Raw genomic sequence first — 18973 nt, 5'->3', positions numbered from 1 at the left:
TTAATTTATTTCCATTTTTTTTTGGTAGAGACAGGGTCTCGCTCTTGCTCAGGCTGGTCTCGAACTCCTGAGCTCAGAACGATCCGCCCGCCTCAGCCTCCCAGAGTGCTAGGATTACAGGCGTTAGCCACCGCGCCCGGCCTCCAACTTCTAATTTCAAAGTTATAATGAGAAATTACTTTCTGGAAACAGAGGTGTCAACCCAGTTTACTGTCTCACTTACTTTAATATAAACAAATTAAAAACAGAATAAATCTGAGCAATTTTTGAGCTTTACATATTTTGTCATATAGACAATAAAAAAGTTTAATGAGACTATTTTCCAAAAATTTCAGTAGTGGGTAATTTATATATATTTTATACAAGTCCCTGGGAACAAATGGCTAATGAATGTATTAAATTCAAATTATAACTTTCTAAAGTATTAGAGTCCATATGCTTTAGAAGTACCACAGAAAACCAAATATGGATGATTAGAAATACTAGCTCCAGCAGACAATTATATTTAAGAATTTAAGATGGATAAGCTGACAAGTATTTTATCCATTTTTAAAACTGTAACTTTTCCCAGCTTTTACTGAAGTAACATAAAATACTACACAATTTCCTTTGTATAATATCTAACCTACTGATATATCCCACTGGTAGTAGTGATTATTTCAGTTGTCTTACTGTGTGTTTTTAAACATGATGCAATGACATCAACTCAAAATGTTTATGCAGAAAGGGTGCTATTCAGGAGCTTCTTTACCTATCCCAGTTCTAAGGCAATAAGTTAATTTTCATTATTAGTCTTAATAATTTAAAGCTTGAAATCATTACCAGAATCAACATCGCTTCCATTAAATACAATTTTATAAATTTACACACAAAATTCTCATTCCTTTTTACATTCACAAAGGTGTTTGCTGTCAGAATGCCAATATATTTACTTTTAAGTACATACCATTTTTGTGGAAGAAACCAGTAAATGTAAGCTGCAAATGAGCTGACAAGCTAAATAAAACAAAGAAAAAAATTTTTATCACTTTAATGCTGTATAATAACCTAGACTTTAAAATATAACATTGAAATCAAAGCTACTTTAGCTAATTTATAAATATTTGATTTTCTCATTCTTTTTTTTTTTTTTAATGAATCATACAGGAAACTTAAGATTTTCTCATTCTCATCTGCTATTCAGGCCCATGACTCCACGCTTTCCCTGTTAAGTATGACGTCCAAAATAGTGTGTCTATACACCTAAAAAAATCAACAACAAAAAGCCCACAGTTCACAAAAATAAAAGCAAAAAATACAAAAACACCAAAGGAGTAAGGCACAAAAAAACAGACCACCAAATAAGAAGCCAGATAATTTACTGGGTTTTGTGTCCTACCTATAAAATGAGAGGTGTCCCTTCCCACTTCTCAAAAGGAAATTTTGATTAGAGTAGCTGAATCTACACAAAAGTGTTTAAATATTTTAAAGGTATGAAAATTCAACCTTCCTAACAAATGATGCAGAACCATTACTTTATATTTTTATTAAGAGTGAAATATACAATTACAGATCTGCTTAGATCTATAATTTACTGTTTCAACATGTCATTTTAATTTTTAGTTTTAGAAGCTATGAAAAAGAAAAAGGAAGCATGGACTACAGGGATCTTTGTTTTTACAAACATATATTAATAATGTTTAAAAAACTATTAGGATGAGGTAGAATAAACAGAAACATCAACAGGATTTTGTGGTATTTTTAAACTGCAAAACAGAACAATCTATTTGTTGACCATGCCTAACTTTCCAGAGCACAATTTCAGTAGCGATGTGGACAGACACCAGATTATAGAGGGCTATATAGAGTAGATGGTGGGGTAAGGAAAGCAGTACTGATCCCTTACTTAAGAAATTTACCAGTGAAAATAATGAAAATCAATAGTTACTGGGCAATAAGGACCACTAAAGGGTAGGTGTTTGTTTTTTTTAAATGATGGTAACAATCTAGGCTTTTTTTTTTTTCGAGACAGGATCTCGTTCTGTCACCCAGACTGGAGTGCAGTGGTACAATCACAGCTCACTGCAACCTCCAACTCTCAGGCTCAAGCAATCCTCCTGGCTTAGCCTCCTAAGCAGCTAGAACTACAGGCACCCAAGACCATGCCCTGCTAATTTATTTTTTGTAGAGATGGGGTCTCACTGTGCTGCCCAGGCTGGTCTTAAACACCTGGGCTCAAGTGATCCTCCCCCCTTGGGTTCCCAAAGTGTTGGGATCACAGATATGATGGACTGTTCCCACCCCATCTTTATAATCAGAGGGGAAGAGTTAAAAAAAGACATTGAGGCAAGAAGAGTATTAAGGATCAAGTAATGACTGGAAATGAGGCCACATTAGGTTAGCTTATAAATATGCCTAGGACTCCTCTTTTTCTAAGAGAAATAAGAGGCAAGTGAGTAAGATATTTCAATGGAAAATGTAGGAATGTCTGTATCTTCTTAGTGAAGTAAGTCATGAAACTGTCTACTAAAAGAACTACAAGGTGGAGGTCTTGAGGGACACTTCTAGAACAGTACTAAGGAAGTATGCCAGAATATCATTGGAGGACAAAATGACTACGGAAGAGTAAAAGTATAAGGGTCCATGCAGAGTTAGAAAGCATAACTATGAGGAAAAAACTAGTAACAACCATAATTTAAATATCAACAGAAATGGTATACAATGGGATTCTTAAAAACCTATTCTATACAGGTAAATCATATATTATAAACACTTTTATACTACTTTCTGACATGAATCAGATACTTTGTACATGCCATTTTACTAAGATAGCTAGCATTTTTCTATAAAAAAAGAGTTCCATAAATATCACCTTACAAAGCAGAACTATCTAAACTCCAAAACATAAGTGAAAGACAGAGAGGAATGAATATTCTACAATTTCTACATGTTAGAAGATAATCCATTACTAACAACATGTCTGTCCTATTCTTAGTTGCTTTAATTAAACCTACATACTAAGACCAGGGGTTAATTTACTTAAATTAACCTTATTATGATTTTTTTTTTCTGAAACAGGGTCTAGCTCTCTGTTGTCCAAGCTAGAATGCAGTGGCGTCATCATATCTCACTGCAACCTCGAACTCCTGGGCTCAAGCAATCCTCCTGCCTCAGCCTGCCAAGTAGCTGGGACTACAGGTGATTGCCACCATGACTGGCTAATTTTTCTATTTATTTGTAGAGACAAGATCTCACTATGTTCCTCAGGCTGGTCTCGAACTCCTGAGCTCAAGCCATCCTCTCACCTTGGCCTCCCAGAATGCTAGGATTACAGGCATGAGCCACCATGCCCAGCCAAATTAACCTTAATTTTGTATCTATTATCCCTTTCTGCAAATTTTCTTTTCTTTGAGATAGGGTCTCGCTATATTGCCCAGGCTGGTATCGAACTCCTTGGCTCAAGGAATTCTCTGGCCTCAGCCTCCCAAAAAGCTGGGACTACAGCAGTGTACCACCGTGCCTGGCTCCTTTCTGTAAATTTCTGAATGAGTCCCCAGCTACCAAATCTTTTGTCTGACTGCTGAAATGGCTCCCATTTCTCATCTCCCTTAAAGCCTTATATAGGAAAACAGAATAGAATGATTAAATAGTCAGAAAATCCAGGTTTGAATTCTGGTTCCAGTTATTAACTATGTCCTGATACCTATAAAATGAGGATACAATTTCTGTCAAGATTGTGAAGGTTGTAGAAAAAAATAAAGGATCTAGCAAAGTATTCTCTCCCTTTTCTACAAAGACCCCAACCTCAACTATCCTTGAGCTTAATGATCACTTTTTTCGTTAATAAGCACTTGTATTTACCACTTTTTTGTCAATATTTTTTCATACACATTCTCTTTCAAAAATCTTTTTGTTATATGGGTGTCCCTAGCACCTAGCAGTGTCTTACAGAAAGGTACCCAACAAATAAATGCTTTCCATAAGATAATGTCCTCCTAGAGTAATAAGCTTTTAAAGGTCAGGAATCATGGCCCATTACACTGTGGTACTAACAGCATCATTTACATTATCTTTCTGGGAAATATGATTTTAAGATCCAACTTTGAAATATCAGAAAGACCTTCCATTTATCTACCTCAGAAAATATTTTAAATCAGCGTTACTCAAAATGTGGTCTAAAAACTGAAGTCATTAGGGAAACTTACAGCTCCACAATAATGTAAGAAACTGAGACTAAGACTTTAACAAAAGACTGAAAATTGAAAACAAACAAGCAACCAATAAAAAGGTCCTTCACCACACTGTTCTGAGTGAGACACACTGTTTTAAATGGTACCTTACAGCTTACATAGGATAGCCCGCACAAAGAGCCAGTATTATATAATATTGTTTGAGAAAAAGAACTCCAAATTTTCAATTAATCAATTTAAAAGATAACACTGGGAATGTGGTTTGCTATGCATGATGTCCCCTCCCCTCACCTGAAAGTAAACACTCTGATATGTACCTAGAATAAAGTATACCAGTGATCCCTTCCACAGGTAGTTTCTTCCCAAGGAAAAAGGGCAAAGTTTTCTTTGCCTTCCCTCTTCCCTCTCTTGTGGCTACTATGTCCACATCTTAATTGGTTAAGTTGGATCAGACAAAGGAAAGGAAAAGAAACATGTAAGGTTGGTCAGGGCTATTTGGTTTTAGGCTACAAAGGATCTACTTCAGATGACCAGGACAGGATTTCATATAATGATCTGGTTCATTTATGTAACGTGTTCCCTGTCTCTATCTTCTCAGAAAGCAAGCAACATGGTAATAAGAAATTAGATGGAGAATTTGAAATTTTGAGATGCTAGATTCCAAGCACAAACATCTGACAGTTTTAAAGCAGTCTGCAGAATGAGGTTAAGTAAATTCTTAAGGGACAAACATTTTCAAATCAGATTCATGGAGGAACCTCAACTTTTATTAGTAAGAATAACCAGATCTCATTAATCCTAGCACTCCAGGAGGCCGAGGTGGGAGGATTGCTTGGAGCTCAAAAAGTTCTGAGACCAGCCTGAGCAAGAGCAAAGACCCCATCTCTACTGAAAATATAAAAATCAGCCAGGCGTCATGGCACACACCTGTAAGTCCCAGCTACTTGGGAGGCTGAGGCAGGAAGATCACTGGAACCCAAGAGTTTGAGGTTGCAGTGAGCAAAAATGACGTCACTGCACTCTACCCAGGGCGACAGAGTGAGACTTTGTCTCGAAAAGGGACCAAGATTAATGCCTCTAATTTATACACATTAATCAGATAGTGGCAGATACCAGGCTTCATTTCTAGAGTCATGGCTATATTACCTCAAAACAGGACAGGTTTGATGGGCTACAGCTGCACTATTATAGATGTTAGCTACCCAATTTTTCTTATACATTTTATCCTATGATATATTAAGCTGAGGAACTGGTGACTACATCAAGCCCATTATTCTGGCATCTAGGGTCTCAAAATACAAGGTTCAGACACACAGATGAAAACACTTTCTAGTGCGAAGATAAAGTTTAACAGGGGATGGTGTGTATCTATTATTTATAAATAGATGACCTTCCTAAAGTACTAGAGAAAACGCAAAGTAACTACTACAAACCCAAAGATCATACAAGGAATATCTTAAAAATTTGTTCTTAAACACCCAGGTTCTTTTTTTCTTTTTTGAGATGGGGTCTCATTGTATCGCCCGGGTGGGTCTCAAACTCCTGGCCCTCAAGCCATCCTTCTGCCTCAGCTTCCCAAGTAGCTAAAACATCCAGGTTTTAAGAATCAGATATGCTCAGTGGCAAGTGATTTGAGAAGTAAATACATAATAAGAAATTCATAGCCCAGGTTCTAAAATAAAGAACAAAAACTTAAGAGTGAAAAGATGCCACCAATTTGAAAACAACTTCAAAACTTAGTCAAGACAGGAGGGTTATTAAAAAAAAGCGGGGGGGGGGGAGACATCGGATCTTATTAATGTGGAAAAGACATAAAACCAACCTAAGCAGCAGCCTAAAGATTTAAAAATGTAGCTAAATCTACAAAAAAGAAGGGTAGGGAAAAACCATTAACATAATAGTTTTATTTAAAATAATTTAATGGCTTTCTTAAGATTAACATCCTTAGGCCAGAGATGGTGGCTCACGCCTGTGATCCTAGCACTCTGGGAGGCCGAGGCAGGTGGATCGCTCAAGGTCAGGAGTTCGAGACCAGCCTGAGCAAGAGCGAGACCCCCGTCTCTACTAAAAAATAGAAAGAAATGATCTGGACAACTAAAAATACATATATAGAAAAAATTAGCCGGGCATGGTGGCTCATGCCTGTAGTCCCAGCTATTTGGGAGGCTGAGGCAGAAGGATTGCTTGAGCCCAGGAGTTTGAGGTTGCTGTGAGCTAGGCTGATGCCACAGCACTCTAGCCCAGATAACAGAGTGAGACTCTGCCTCAAAAAAAAAAAAAAAAAAAAAGATTAACATCCTTAAACAACCTATAAGACCCCGCATTACGTGGCCAGGGTCATCTGCTCTAGCCTCCTCTCATGCCACTCTCCCTACTCTCTCTACTCAGCTACTCTGGCCTCATATGCCAGATGTATAATATTCTTTTTATCTAGAACTACCTATCTACTCATCCTCCCTCTCCTCATTTCACTCCTATACTCATCTTTCAGATCTCAGTTTATTTTTTCAGAGAAGCTTTCCCTGACCATCACTATTTCCATACCCAGTACCTCAAATGAGAGCTGGTTCTCCTGCTTTATGCACTCATAGTTTCCCTATACTTTTTTTTCCCTGCTTATTTTATACTTACATGACTATGTCCCTCCCCCTAAACACTAAGCTCCATAAAGGCAGGGCTTTCATCGTTTTGCTCACCATTATATCCCATAGGGCTTAGTATAGTACCTGGGACATGGCATGCTAAGGAAACAGAAGTTCCCTATCCCTGTTCCAAAGTATAGATCCAGACCTTGTTATTGTACAAAAATATGCTTAGAAAAGGGGATGTGTGGAAAAGGAAGATTACTAATTCAAGAGTTTAGGTTGTAATAAAAACAAAAACAAAAAAACTGATGAAAGGTATGCTGCCTTATCAATCTACTAAAAACACATGCCTGATAATATTCTGAATAAAAGTTATAATTCAGGTTATCTTTTGAGGGGTTTCTCCAGCTACTAACAGTGGACCAGGAATGGAAGAGGAATAAGGGGAAGAGAGAGGACACATCTTGCTTCTCATCTGGCCCTGGGGAACACTTTTAGAAGGAACTCCAATTTGGAGATCTTTTCATGACGTGTTTCAGTCCATGGGGATGCACTTGGAAGTCAAGAGTTATGACTACAGAATTCCAAAATTGGTAGGATTGATAGCATAAGAAATCCTTGGGATCCTGCTAGGATGGACAACTACAGAAAGGCAAGAGTTTTATTCTAATAAGCCATAGTGCTTGTTCAAAATCCATAGTAAATTCAAAAGTGGAGTACCAGAAAGAAGAAATGGAGAGAATATAAGACATTACATCAAACCTTCTATAAATAAAGGTGTTTTAAATGATGCGTAATGATAACAAAAAAGCAAAAAGAGGTAACAGGAAAACCTGGGGACTGAAGGTGCAACCACAGTAAGCTTCTAAAATTTGTTAATTGCTCTGGGAGTTTCAGAAGCCACTCTTCAAGAAAAGAAACAATCTGCATAGATAGTAGGCTTTATTATTGAGTTTTAAGGTTACAAATAACAGTTCTAGTCTATTGTCATGAATTGCTTGGCACCTTAGAAGTATAAACCATGAAGTGTCCCTATTTTTCTTTTTTCTGTCAGCTCCTTCCGCTAACAGAAAGTTTCTGCAAGTTACTTGTAAGATTAACTGTAGATCCAAAGTGTAAAAGATCCTGAACCACTACCAACTTTTCCACGATGCCAGGATTTTGGTTTAGTTTATAAGTCACTATGAATGTCATAATTAGGTCAGGCATTTATTTGATTGTACTAACTTTTCGGCTGTAATACTATGGTATTTTCGTGCATCTTGATATTCCCCTTAAACTTTAAAAAATGAAATATATTGTGCTTGGGAATGGAGATATAACTTTGGAAGTGCTGAAAGAACATGAATTCCAGTAGAAGCCTCCTGACTACAGCTGTTGAACAGATCCAGGATCCAATCAAACTGAATGAGATCCCTATATTTGAAATGGTACAGAGAATATAGACAGAGGAGAGGTAGTTTTGCATATGATTTTAGATTTTAACTTCTACTAATTAATGTCATGGAACAACAAAGATTTGTTTTGTTCTCTTTTAAGAAAGAATCTGAGGGCCGGCCAGAACAAGAGCAAGACGCTGTCTCTACTAAAAATAGGAAAAATTAGCTGGGCATGGTGGCGTGTGCCTGTAGTCTCAGCTACTTGGGAAGCTGAGGCAGAAGGATTGCTTAAGTCCAGGACTTTGAGGTTGCTGTGAGAGAAGAAAAAAAAGAATTTGACAATATATTCTACAAGCAAAGTTTTTGTTTTATTTTGGTTTTTTGCTCTGTCATCCTGGGTAGAGTGCAGGGGCATCACCATAGCTAGCTCACTGCAGCCTCAAACTCCTGGGCTCACTCAAGCAATCCTCCTGCCTCAGCCTCCTGAATAACTGGGATTATATGCACACACCACCACACCCAGCTAAGTTTTTCTATTTTTGGTAAAGAGGCTGGTCTTGAACTCCTGAGCTCAAGCAATCCTCCCGCTTCTGCCTCCCAGATAGGAGTACAGGTATGAGCAACCTTGCGAGGCCACAGCAAGTTTTATAGTGCTAGCATTACGTACCAAGTGTCTAGGGCACTTCTTAGAACACTGTGTGATAAGTTAATAGAATAAGATTATGTTTAATTTGAGATAAGAAATATTTTGAAGTTAATAATATAGGGTCTTGGGAGTAAACTTAAAATGAAGCACTTCCTTAATTCATCTTAGTGCCTTTGGGAGCAACACTCAGACATTTCATGAAAATCTTGGGGGGGTTGAAATGGCCAACTTACTGGTCCCCGATAGACCCCAAGGATTGAAAAAGTTCTCTTCCAAAATTACAAGCAGGAATTTTATGTAACCTTCTGATGTTTCTATGAGTTGCTGTTGAACCCACTGAGTGGAAAGGAATACAATTATTGGAGAAACAATTATTCAGTGAGAATTATTATAATATCTCCCTCACAACACATTCTTAGGAAAGCTCAGTAATATTTATCAAAGCCAATGTCACAATGAGATAGCAGTAGGGTTTAGGAACAATGAAGGTAGAACCTTCATGAGAAAGATGAAGAAAAAGGTCTAGTTTTCTTCTTCTTCTTGGTTCATTCTTCCTTCCCACTTGAACCCTGAAAGGCCTAGAGAGCAAACTACTAAGGTGGTCAGGAGAAAAGCAGCAGGCGGGGTCAGACCAGGACACTTTAAAAAGCCCCAAAGATCCCAAGAGCTCTGTCCAGGGCAAGCAACCAGACAAGGATCTGGAATAGGAATTTGCTAAGAATAACACGCATGCACTGAAAATATTCTCAGTTCTCTCTCATAGAGTACTCCCTGAGCAGTAATAGAAGGATTAGGTAAATTCAGGACCTCAGCTTCTAGAATGAACTATCACAGCTTGATTTACAAGTCAGGATTGCCTAGATATGGAAACATAAATTACACTTCAATCCCACAAGATTGTTAAGATATAAAATTAAAACTGTGATTTTACAACTCAAGAAAGTCACCTAATTCAAACCAAGTTTAAAAGATAAGCGACTGCAAAAAATGAAGCCTTTTTAGCACTAAAACAAGGAGAAAACATAAATGAAGCACCTTTAAGTGTATATCCTATCTAAATTGGTAAGATGTGATTTAAAACTTCAGAAGATAGGAGGTGGAAATCTTAGGAAAGAAAAAAACAAAAACAAAACTGCAGGAGAAAAATTTATTGTGACAATTTTTCCAACTACATTTTTTAAAAAAATCTAGTATTTTTCGTCTACATTTCTCTCTAAAAGTAGTCAACAGATGAACAAAAACCACACAAATTCCTGTTTCTCTCTAGAATAATATTCAAGTTTACATATCGAAGAATAAACAGAAGCACGCTGTTTAGGGTAGGCAGATACTAGGCTAGTCAGAACATTTAGGGATTAGTTCTGGGTATATATTTGAAAATGTACAATAAGTAGATTCTGTCCAAAGGGTCAAATTTCTGAAACTATCATGTGAGAAATGTATTTCAAATACAAAATAAAGTTATGAATATGTTGCTTCAAAGATTTAAATAAGGGGAAGAAGGAAAAGATGGAAAAAAAGCCCCTCTCTTATTTGAGGATAGTTACTTAGAAAAGATACGATACTGTGAAGCACCTGCCACCTCACCTAGCACATAGCAAGTATACCTAAATGTGAGTCTCCATCTCTCCTTCGATGAGGTAGGAGAATTAAGATCAACTGCAGAAGTTACAGAGACTCTCATTCAAAACACAAGAAACTGTTAATGGAGATAAACAATAATGAACACAACTGCCTTATAAAGCAGTGAGTTTCTTGACTTGGAGGTATTCAAGCCAAGGCTTAAGGATTCTCTGCCAGGGATGCTACAGAAATTAATTCCTGACTTGTGTTTAAGTTTGAACAAACTGACCTCTAAGGTTCCTTCTAACTCTTTATGATATTGAGGTGATCATTTGGAAAATGATCACTGTAATTTTTCCTCTTTCCTCAAGTATATCACTTAATGTAAACTGATAGGTTATCTTACCTATGAGATTCTTGCTCTCCTTTCATTTTCTCTACTTTTGATAACATATCATCAACTTTAAATGTTTTCCTGGAAGAAACAGATAAACAAAATAATCACTTCTCAACTGGGAAAAACAAACAAATTACACTTTATTGTCACTATTATAGGCAAGATGGAAATCAGATTATTTTTAGTAAGATAAATTATGGATGGTTAGCCATACAATGAATACTATTAAGACAGTATATGTTACCATACAGCAGATAAGCGTCCAAGCCCCATCTCAAATACTAACTTTTTCATGAGACCATTTGTAATTCCCAAATCAGAGTGATTTCTCTTTGCCCACAGCACTTGGTCTACATTTATTATGATATTTGGTCTTCTACATATGAAATTTGTGTAAATATTTTATTTCCCCTACTAGATTATAAGCTCCTGAAGAACAGTGATTGCTTTTCTTCAAGGAAAGCCATGTAGTGTCTGCATAGTGCCTCACACTTGGGCAGGTATTCAAGTATCTGCTGAATTGAGCCAACAAACGTAAATTATATGTATTTTGAAACACATTTCTATTAAGCAACCCAACAAATATATACTAGCAACATCACATAAAAAAATGGATATTCTATAAAATGTATCTGAAGTTCACAAGACATCCTCCAAGATTATTAGCAAAGCCTAAAGTTAGATGATATATATATATCATACTAAAGAGATGGTTGTTGATATCATGAAAAAATTCTGAAGGGGACATACCCATCATATCATAACAAAATTATTAGCTTTTAACTTAGTAAGTTTAAGAGAAAAAAGTAGTTTTTCCACAATAGAAACTTAAATTATGTATAATCTCCCAAAGCAATTAAAGGATGAATAGATTGTAAAATAAGCCTCATCTTAGTTCTTAAGGTAGTCTATGATATGTCCCCTACAGATAGAGGCTAAAAATCTAGATCCATATAATTTAATTAGAAACAAACATTTCTCTTTATACTCATATATTCTCTTCAAATTTAGAACTTGAAAAGCTTAATGTATTCCACATTAACTTACTATTTTATAATGCTTGAATGCAGATACTAGAAATTATGAATATGCTCATTCCTCAAAAAGAACTATTGTACTCAACTACTATAATAAAAATTGACAGTAGAGAAATGTTAACATAAATATATTACAATAAATCACTGATAGGAAGAGCAGAATTGATACAATCGATATTTCAGGTAAATAAGAATAGCCTCCATTAACCAAAGATCTGAAGGGGGAAAAAAAGCTTCTCTCTTTACCTTTAGAGTTACTGAAAACTTCGATATTAAAGTTTCATCCAACAGACCATAGTTAAGAAGTGCTTTAAGAAGGATGGCAATATATTTTCAATCTCCACAGATAAGAGAGAAGAAAGAAGAAAAATGTAGGACTCTTTTAAGCTACTTACAAGAACTGTTAAGTGTAAGTACCGAAAGTTACTATTGAGGACGGTTGTGAAGTTACTGGAAACTTTTAAGAATAATATGTTTATCTTTATGTAATGATTAAGAAGAAATTCTGTCTGTATAAAGAAAGGTAAGACTTTTTAAGTCCCAAAGTTCACCTCTTCCAATATTATGAAGTTGTACATAGAAAAGTGAATAGGAAAATTAAATATTAACAACCATTTGAAACAGATAAGATCATAAAAGCAGCCCTGCCTTCTTTAGGAATAAACAAAACAAACCACATAAGCAACTATACAAAAGCAGCTCCTCCCCCAACACCAAGTATTTCTGTTCTTTAGAAAGGTAATGCTACTTTAGCTCAGATTTAACAAGGGAAATAGTTATCAAAAAGTAGAATATTTTAAAAATTCAAGAAATTTCAGGAAATTTTCTTGGGAGGGTTCAGAAACAGATCAAATGACATCTAGGAAAATGGATTCGATAAAAGATGCCCTTCTCCTTACCTATATTTCTACTTTGTCAGAGTTGTGTTAGCCTTTAAAATTTGAATATCCCTATGAAGTGAGACTAAAGTATGAGATGAGTTTAATAAATATACCAGAATTAATATGAAAACTGAGAGTATGACTTCAAAGGGAGTGACATGCTTATTCCAACAATAGATATTATGTTGTTGTAATATTTAAAAAAGGAGTTCCAAAAATGTCTTGAGAAAAGATCACAATCACTGGACTAAGTTTGCCACCTCCAAAGTTACTAACCAGTTTGAAGACAGCATTCATTTGAAGATATAAGTTGGCTCTAATTTCTTAAAAATTAGTCATATATAAAGTTAGGCACATTAACAAGAGAATTAAGTGATTCCTATGCATTTCTGTAGGAAATTAAGTGGGATTTAAATGTTTTTTGGCTAGCAAATTGCTTCCAAATTCCCCAAAGACAATTTTTTTTTAAAACCTCAAAGGCAATAATTAAGAAAATCAGTTTCTACTATCAGGCCTTTTAAACTATCTTCACCCAATGGCAGACAACAGAAATATATCCCACAATGGGACATATTGTCTAATAAACAAACATGACAATTCCAAAATGATGAACTTAGATTTTAAATGTGTATTATATTTTCCATTTATGGATTAACTCGAACTTATTTTAAAATAACTTAATCATTTTTAAAATTAAAACCAAGCACCATCCTAGATAACTCAATTGAATTTCAATATTAAAAATACTTTAACAAAAGAAAAAAGTTAACTTAATTAAATTTGAGTTTTATAGAATAAATCGAGGGTCAGCACACTATGGACCAAGGGCCAAATTTGGCCTACTGCCTATTTTTGTACAACCCGGGGGAACTAAAAACAATTTTTCAGATAAATATTAGCAATTGATTTGATGATGGAGAACAGTAACTTTGAACTTCAATTAAGCAAAATGTTATCTGCCCCCTCCCCTAAAAAGAATTCTACATTTCTCATTAGTAGGCCTGTACTACAAAATGTTGTATTTTGTATTGAATTTTGAATTTCATCAGTAAAAATTTATGGACATTTTTCTTTCTTTTTATATTGAATACCTACATAATACCCTTGATTTTGCCTCCTGGCCACAAATCCGAAATTATTTACTATCTGGTCCCTTACAGAAAAAGTATGCTGAATGCTGGCATAGATCAAATAATAGACTAGACAGGTAAAGAGTTGACAAATCTAATTCTGTTACCTAATTCATTACCTCTCTCCAAGTTATTTGGGTGCTCAGCAACTTTCACTTAATAAATGCAATTCATTCTCTCTCTTCAGAAAGATAATCAAAAGACAAATAGTTTGAACATTCCAATCTTTCAAAATACAAGTACACAGATCTACAAAATTCAACTATGTCTTGCTACAGAAACGTGATGCCATTTAATAACTAGTAGGAGTCTTCCAAGGCTGCAGTCCCCAACCACCAGGCCTCAGACCAACAGCAGTCCCACCAGGCTGCAGAGCTCCCTCACAGTCCATGGAAAAATTGTCTTCCATGAAACTTAGGAAGAGGGTGGGCGGCGCACAGCAGGAGGTGAGTGGAGGGTAAGCAAGTGAAGCTTCATCTATACAGCTGCTCCCCATCACTGGCATCACTGCCTGAGCTTTGCCTACCCCTGCCCCCACACCCACCCCTGTGGAAAAATTGTCTTCCATATAACTGGTCCCTGGTGCCAAAAAGGTTGGGTACCACTGTCCCACGGAGTTTGGTTTCAAAGTCTTTTAAGACAGCTTAATGGTCTTACTAAGTCAAGATTATAACACCAAATGCCTAATACAAGCTCTCTCCTTTGAATTCAAACCTGTTCACTTGATATGCTCAATAAATATAATCTTGTATCTAGGACAAGAAACTTGCATTCTATAATTACATATGGTTAAGCTTTAAATGTTACACAGCAAAAAGCTTGTCACACACATCCAGACTCCACTTTAAGACCAGTTGATTAAGACTTTCTTGTTTTTTAAGAACATTCATCCCATTGACTTCAAAAGTATTTCCCTTTCAGTAAGACTACCATCAAAGAAATAAACAAGACTTTCTAAACCTATCATTATAGGAGCTAATTCTTTATTGTTAGACATATAAGAAATATTCAAAAATTAACTTTTAAATTTTATGTATCAAAAATGGTTACCCTGAGCCCTTTAGGAAATATTTAAATCCCTGACTTCTACCAAACTTGAAAATAACTAGTGGCACAGAGTAAAAACATGAGTCAGTAAAATTATCTCATTCACTTCACTACTAAATCATTTCTGTTGGAGGGGGAAAAATGCTAGAACAAACTGGGATTTACAAAAATGATACTATTAAAAATCACTTTATAACTAATGCAACCAGTCACTCTTTTACTTGTTTTCATATTTAATTAGAAATAGTAACTTAAAACAAAACTTTAACATGGTTTGATCAGCTTGAAATAAGAGTTATAAAAATGTACCTTTTGATGTTTGTTCTGGAGTTTCGATGAGACATGTAAGTAAGAGTTCTGTGCAAAAATATTGGCTATAAAAAAATTTTTAAAATATTAAAATTAAATACAGATGAAGTTGTAAGAAAGAAATAATATTGATGAATTTTGTTGATTACTTACTGCTATGAGATTCCGAGTTCGAAGAAATCTATAGATCTGTGTTGGTTCTAGGTAACAGGAAACAAAATCCAGACATTATCTAAACGTACTTATGACTTAGCTTGTCAGGAAAATATCAACTCAGCCCATGTTTTAACCAGCATAAACCAATCACCTGTTATAGAAATCATGCACTAATGTTTACATCAAAAAAATCAGCATATGCCATAAAATCAAAAGGCATTCAATATATGGCATTCATTCACAAAATTCATCTCCATTTATTTTAAACCTATGGTTCTCTATAATCCTGTTCTTAAACCTTTCTAAGGTAGCTATTGTTACTGGGCAAAACTGAAGGGCAGTAGTTATATTCATTTAATTTAGCTAATTTGAACTATTTATAATCCATCTCCTTCCAAAAAGTAGCTGAAATAGGTAGTTGGATTCTACAAGATAACTATTTATTGATGTGAAACAAGATGAAAATTTCACTTTTTAATTGGTCACTTAAAAAATGTGTATAGTAGTCAGTCAAAATGGCATAAAACTGCTTCCCAGACATCCTAATACAGGTATATTAAAAGTCAATATTGAAAGGCATCTGAGCCACGATTGTAGCTAAACTCATTAATATCTCCAATTATAGTTTAAATTTTTATCTACTTTGCTCAATGTAAATATTACCTCTATATAAATACTACCTCAACATGTATTTTTTACACATTTGACAGATTCTCAAAAGTCTTTTTAATGCTTAGAATTAAATCAGCTAAATTTTCAATCAGCTATAATTTAATTTGTTATACAGAACTTAGGTTAAACATGAAAAATATACACATATCATACCAGTTACATTAATGACCTATTAATATCACATTTCTTTAAATAAAGTAGTATCAAACTAAATATGAGTAACTATATTATTAAAGCATTTAAAAGTCTCATAAATGAAGAGCAACATTAGAGAAAACTCAAGCTGTTCTGTGACCAGATCTATCTTACTAGAGCTGACGTTTCCAAGGGGGACTCATCAGAAAGCAAACAGTTAAAACTTTCTTGGAGGATTTGTCTTCTCATAACGTTTTGAAAGAATTTTTAAAATTTCCACTTACTCTCCAGTTAGTTTAGTTTTAGTTTCAAATTAAACTAAAAGAAGATGCAAGTATGTCTGTCACCACTGCCTTTCAGTGGTGACAAAGTTCCATCATATTTCCAATTAAAGCCTCTACAGATTTTTGGAAGTGTATTAGGCAAAATAATGTGAATCTCTAAAACAGCCTGGATAATTTGTTTCAACAAAAACTGAAATTCCTTGTATTAAATTCCAATTAGAATTTCATGAAGCACTAATGAGAGAGAATGAAGGAAGGGTATTAAACAATGTAATACGTCTTTCCAAGCACAGCTGATACCATGCCCTTAACTATGCCGCAATAAAATTGTAAATAAGGACATTTGGCGGTAGAGCCAAGTTTATTCAAGTTTCTGTAAGATATTTAGCTATTAAAGATCACCCAAATTATAACATCCACAAAAAAGCAAAAAGGGAAAACAATTAGGATGTAACATTCATTAAAGAACAGTTAAAATTATTTATAGTCATGATGTTAATAAATTCTATTGTTTCCAGACACCTTACTCCCCTTTCCAAATAAGTCCCAGTTTCGCCCTCCAAACTGACCTTAAAAACAGAAATTGATACAAAAAAAAAAAAGTGCCGGAATAAAGCCAAGTACAAAGAGCAGAATTCGGGGGTCGTCTCCAGAGAAGTAAGACGCTTGATCGCTGTCTCAGTTTACGTATCCAAAAAATGGGTGGCTATATTTGAAAGGTTTAAAGCATCCAAGGTGCCATGCTAACACGCAGCACCAAGTTAGCGCGAAGAAGGCATTTCGGACTGATGACAATCTCCTCGGTTTTTCTGCACTCATCCCTTCACAGGCTTCATTTTGCACCTCAAATCCTACAACCGAAACCCCTGTACTTCTAGAGTACGAAAGGCATGAAAGAAAACAAGAACTAGTCTTGGGATGTGACTGCACCTCAGCTCAACTGTAACCTCTGCATCTAAAAGAAGGCTGCTCTTAACGTGGGGCCCCAGGACTGAACCTCTTGGGTACATCTTCGGGGAGTCACCAACCTACCCTGGACCCCCTCTTCCACTTCCCCCAAAGGCCCGAGACTTTGGATCCTCTGGAGCCGTAATCCCTGAAGGGGGGCACATCCCCCTCAATTTCTCCCTCCACTCTCAAACCAACTGGACTCCCGGGGAGGACGGGGGGCCCAGCACAGTGTCCCGTCCCCCGATGCTGGAAGAGTGGGTACTGCTGCCCTCAAAGCCTCACAGACACTCACTCTCAAAGGCCTGAAGGAAAAGCTCGTGGTCAGCCTGGACGTGCTCCATTTTCGGCTTCTTCACCGGTAACACCGCGGCCCCCGCCGCTGCCGCCGCGGAGGAAGAGGAGGAGGCCGAGTAACTGCCGCCGCCTCCACAGCCCCCGCCGCCGGATTTGCCGCCCGAAGCCGTCGCCGCCGCCACAGCCGCCGAACCCCCGAAGCCGCCTCCCCCGGACCCCGCGCTGGGCCCCGAACCGCCCCCTCCCCCACCGCCGTGCTTCTGAGGCGCCATCGCGGTTCCTGCCTCCTCCCCCCGCCAGCTACCCGCCGGGTGGCCCCGGAGAGTAAGCGCCTGCAATACCAACCGCTCGCCCCAGCAGGCTCCGGCGGACCGAGGGGGGAAGGAGGAGAGAGGGGAGGAGAGGGGAAGGGAAGGGAGGAGGAGAGGAGGGAAGGAGGGAGGAAAAAAAAAGTGTCTCCTCAGAGCCCCGCTCCGCTCCGGAGGCCGCTCACCCTACCCTGGCCTCGCTCCGCCCACTTCCCCCGCCCGGCGCTCTGATTGGCCGGCGGGAGCGCGCGCCGCCCGGCCGCCCAGCCCGTTGGCCCGTGGATTCCCCCGTCAGTCACGCGGAGGTGCTTTTCGCGGAGGCGCGGCTTGGTTGGCCCGTGCGCGCTGCCGATCGCGGGCCCGGCCGCCTCTTTGAACTGAATTCGCGGGAAAATTAGGGGTCGGAGCGGCCTTCCTGCTGGCCCCGGTGCATTGTGGGGAGAGAGGGACCCAGCGAGCGGCTTAGGGAGCCGTTTCTCGCCTTCTGAGCGTCGTCAGTCACCGCCCCCAGGGGGTTACGAGACCCCCTGAGGAGAGGCGGGCCTCTGAGGAATTGGGGGCGAGGGGCCTCTTAAATGAACTGAGATCTATTACAGATCATCGAGTCTCTAACTTCCCAGGAAGGGGTCTGACGGGGATTGGTGTGCCCATGATCAGGGTCGCTTCTCAGCTGAGAGGCTCCCGGGGCGGGAATCGCGTCCCCTGCCCTCTGAACACCACGTGCCCCAAGCCACCCATGGCCGAGTCCCACCTGGCACCGGCAAGGGTTTGCGGCGGCTGCAGTCGGACGCTACGCGGCTCCACCAAAGGGAGCGATTTATATTGTTGCAGGGAGGGAAACTATTTCCTGTAGGCTTCAGGGTCTTTACTGAGAGAGGTGGCATCTTCTCAACGTGATGGGAGCAAAGTCCAGATATTTGGATTTTTGGCTCCAGAAACCATAGTAGTGGTTAGAGCGAAAACGATGATTTCTTAGAAGAACTTACACTCTTCTTGAGAATCTATACAGTTTGTGATCAAAAACTTGAGA

General features: G+C 37.8%; 1 protein-coding gene across 1 annotated transcript in view; it reads right to left on the bottom strand.

Moving 5' to 3' along the window:
• SUZ12 (SUZ12 polycomb repressive complex 2 subunit) overlaps window positions 1-18117 on the bottom strand; it is a 42462-nt gene extending 24345 nt beyond the window's left edge. The window contains exons 1-5 of the mRNA XM_012648344.1: window positions 17634-18117; window positions 15297-15343; window positions 15144-15208; window positions 10749-10817; window positions 947-996 (exon numbers count right to left, since the gene is read on the bottom strand). Coding sequence (XP_012503798.1) covers window positions 947-996; window positions 10749-10817; window positions 15144-15208; window positions 15297-15343; window positions 17634-17907 — 505 coding nt within the window. The 5' untranslated portion in view covers window positions 17908-18117. The remainder of the gene's footprint in view (window positions 1-946; window positions 997-10748; window positions 10818-15143; window positions 15209-15296; window positions 15344-17633) is intronic.
• Window positions 18118-18973: the final 856 nt, after the last annotated feature.

This window comes from Propithecus coquereli, unplaced genomic scaffold (genome assembly GCF_000956105.1).
Source record: "Propithecus coquereli isolate 6110/MARCELLA unplaced genomic scaffold, Pcoq_1.0 Scaffold281, whole genome shotgun sequence".
NCBI lineage: Eukaryota > Metazoa > Chordata > Mammalia > Primates > Indriidae > Propithecus > Propithecus coquereli.
Note: the sequence above shows the minus strand (reverse complement) of the source record. Positions and strands in the feature narration are given on the sequence as shown.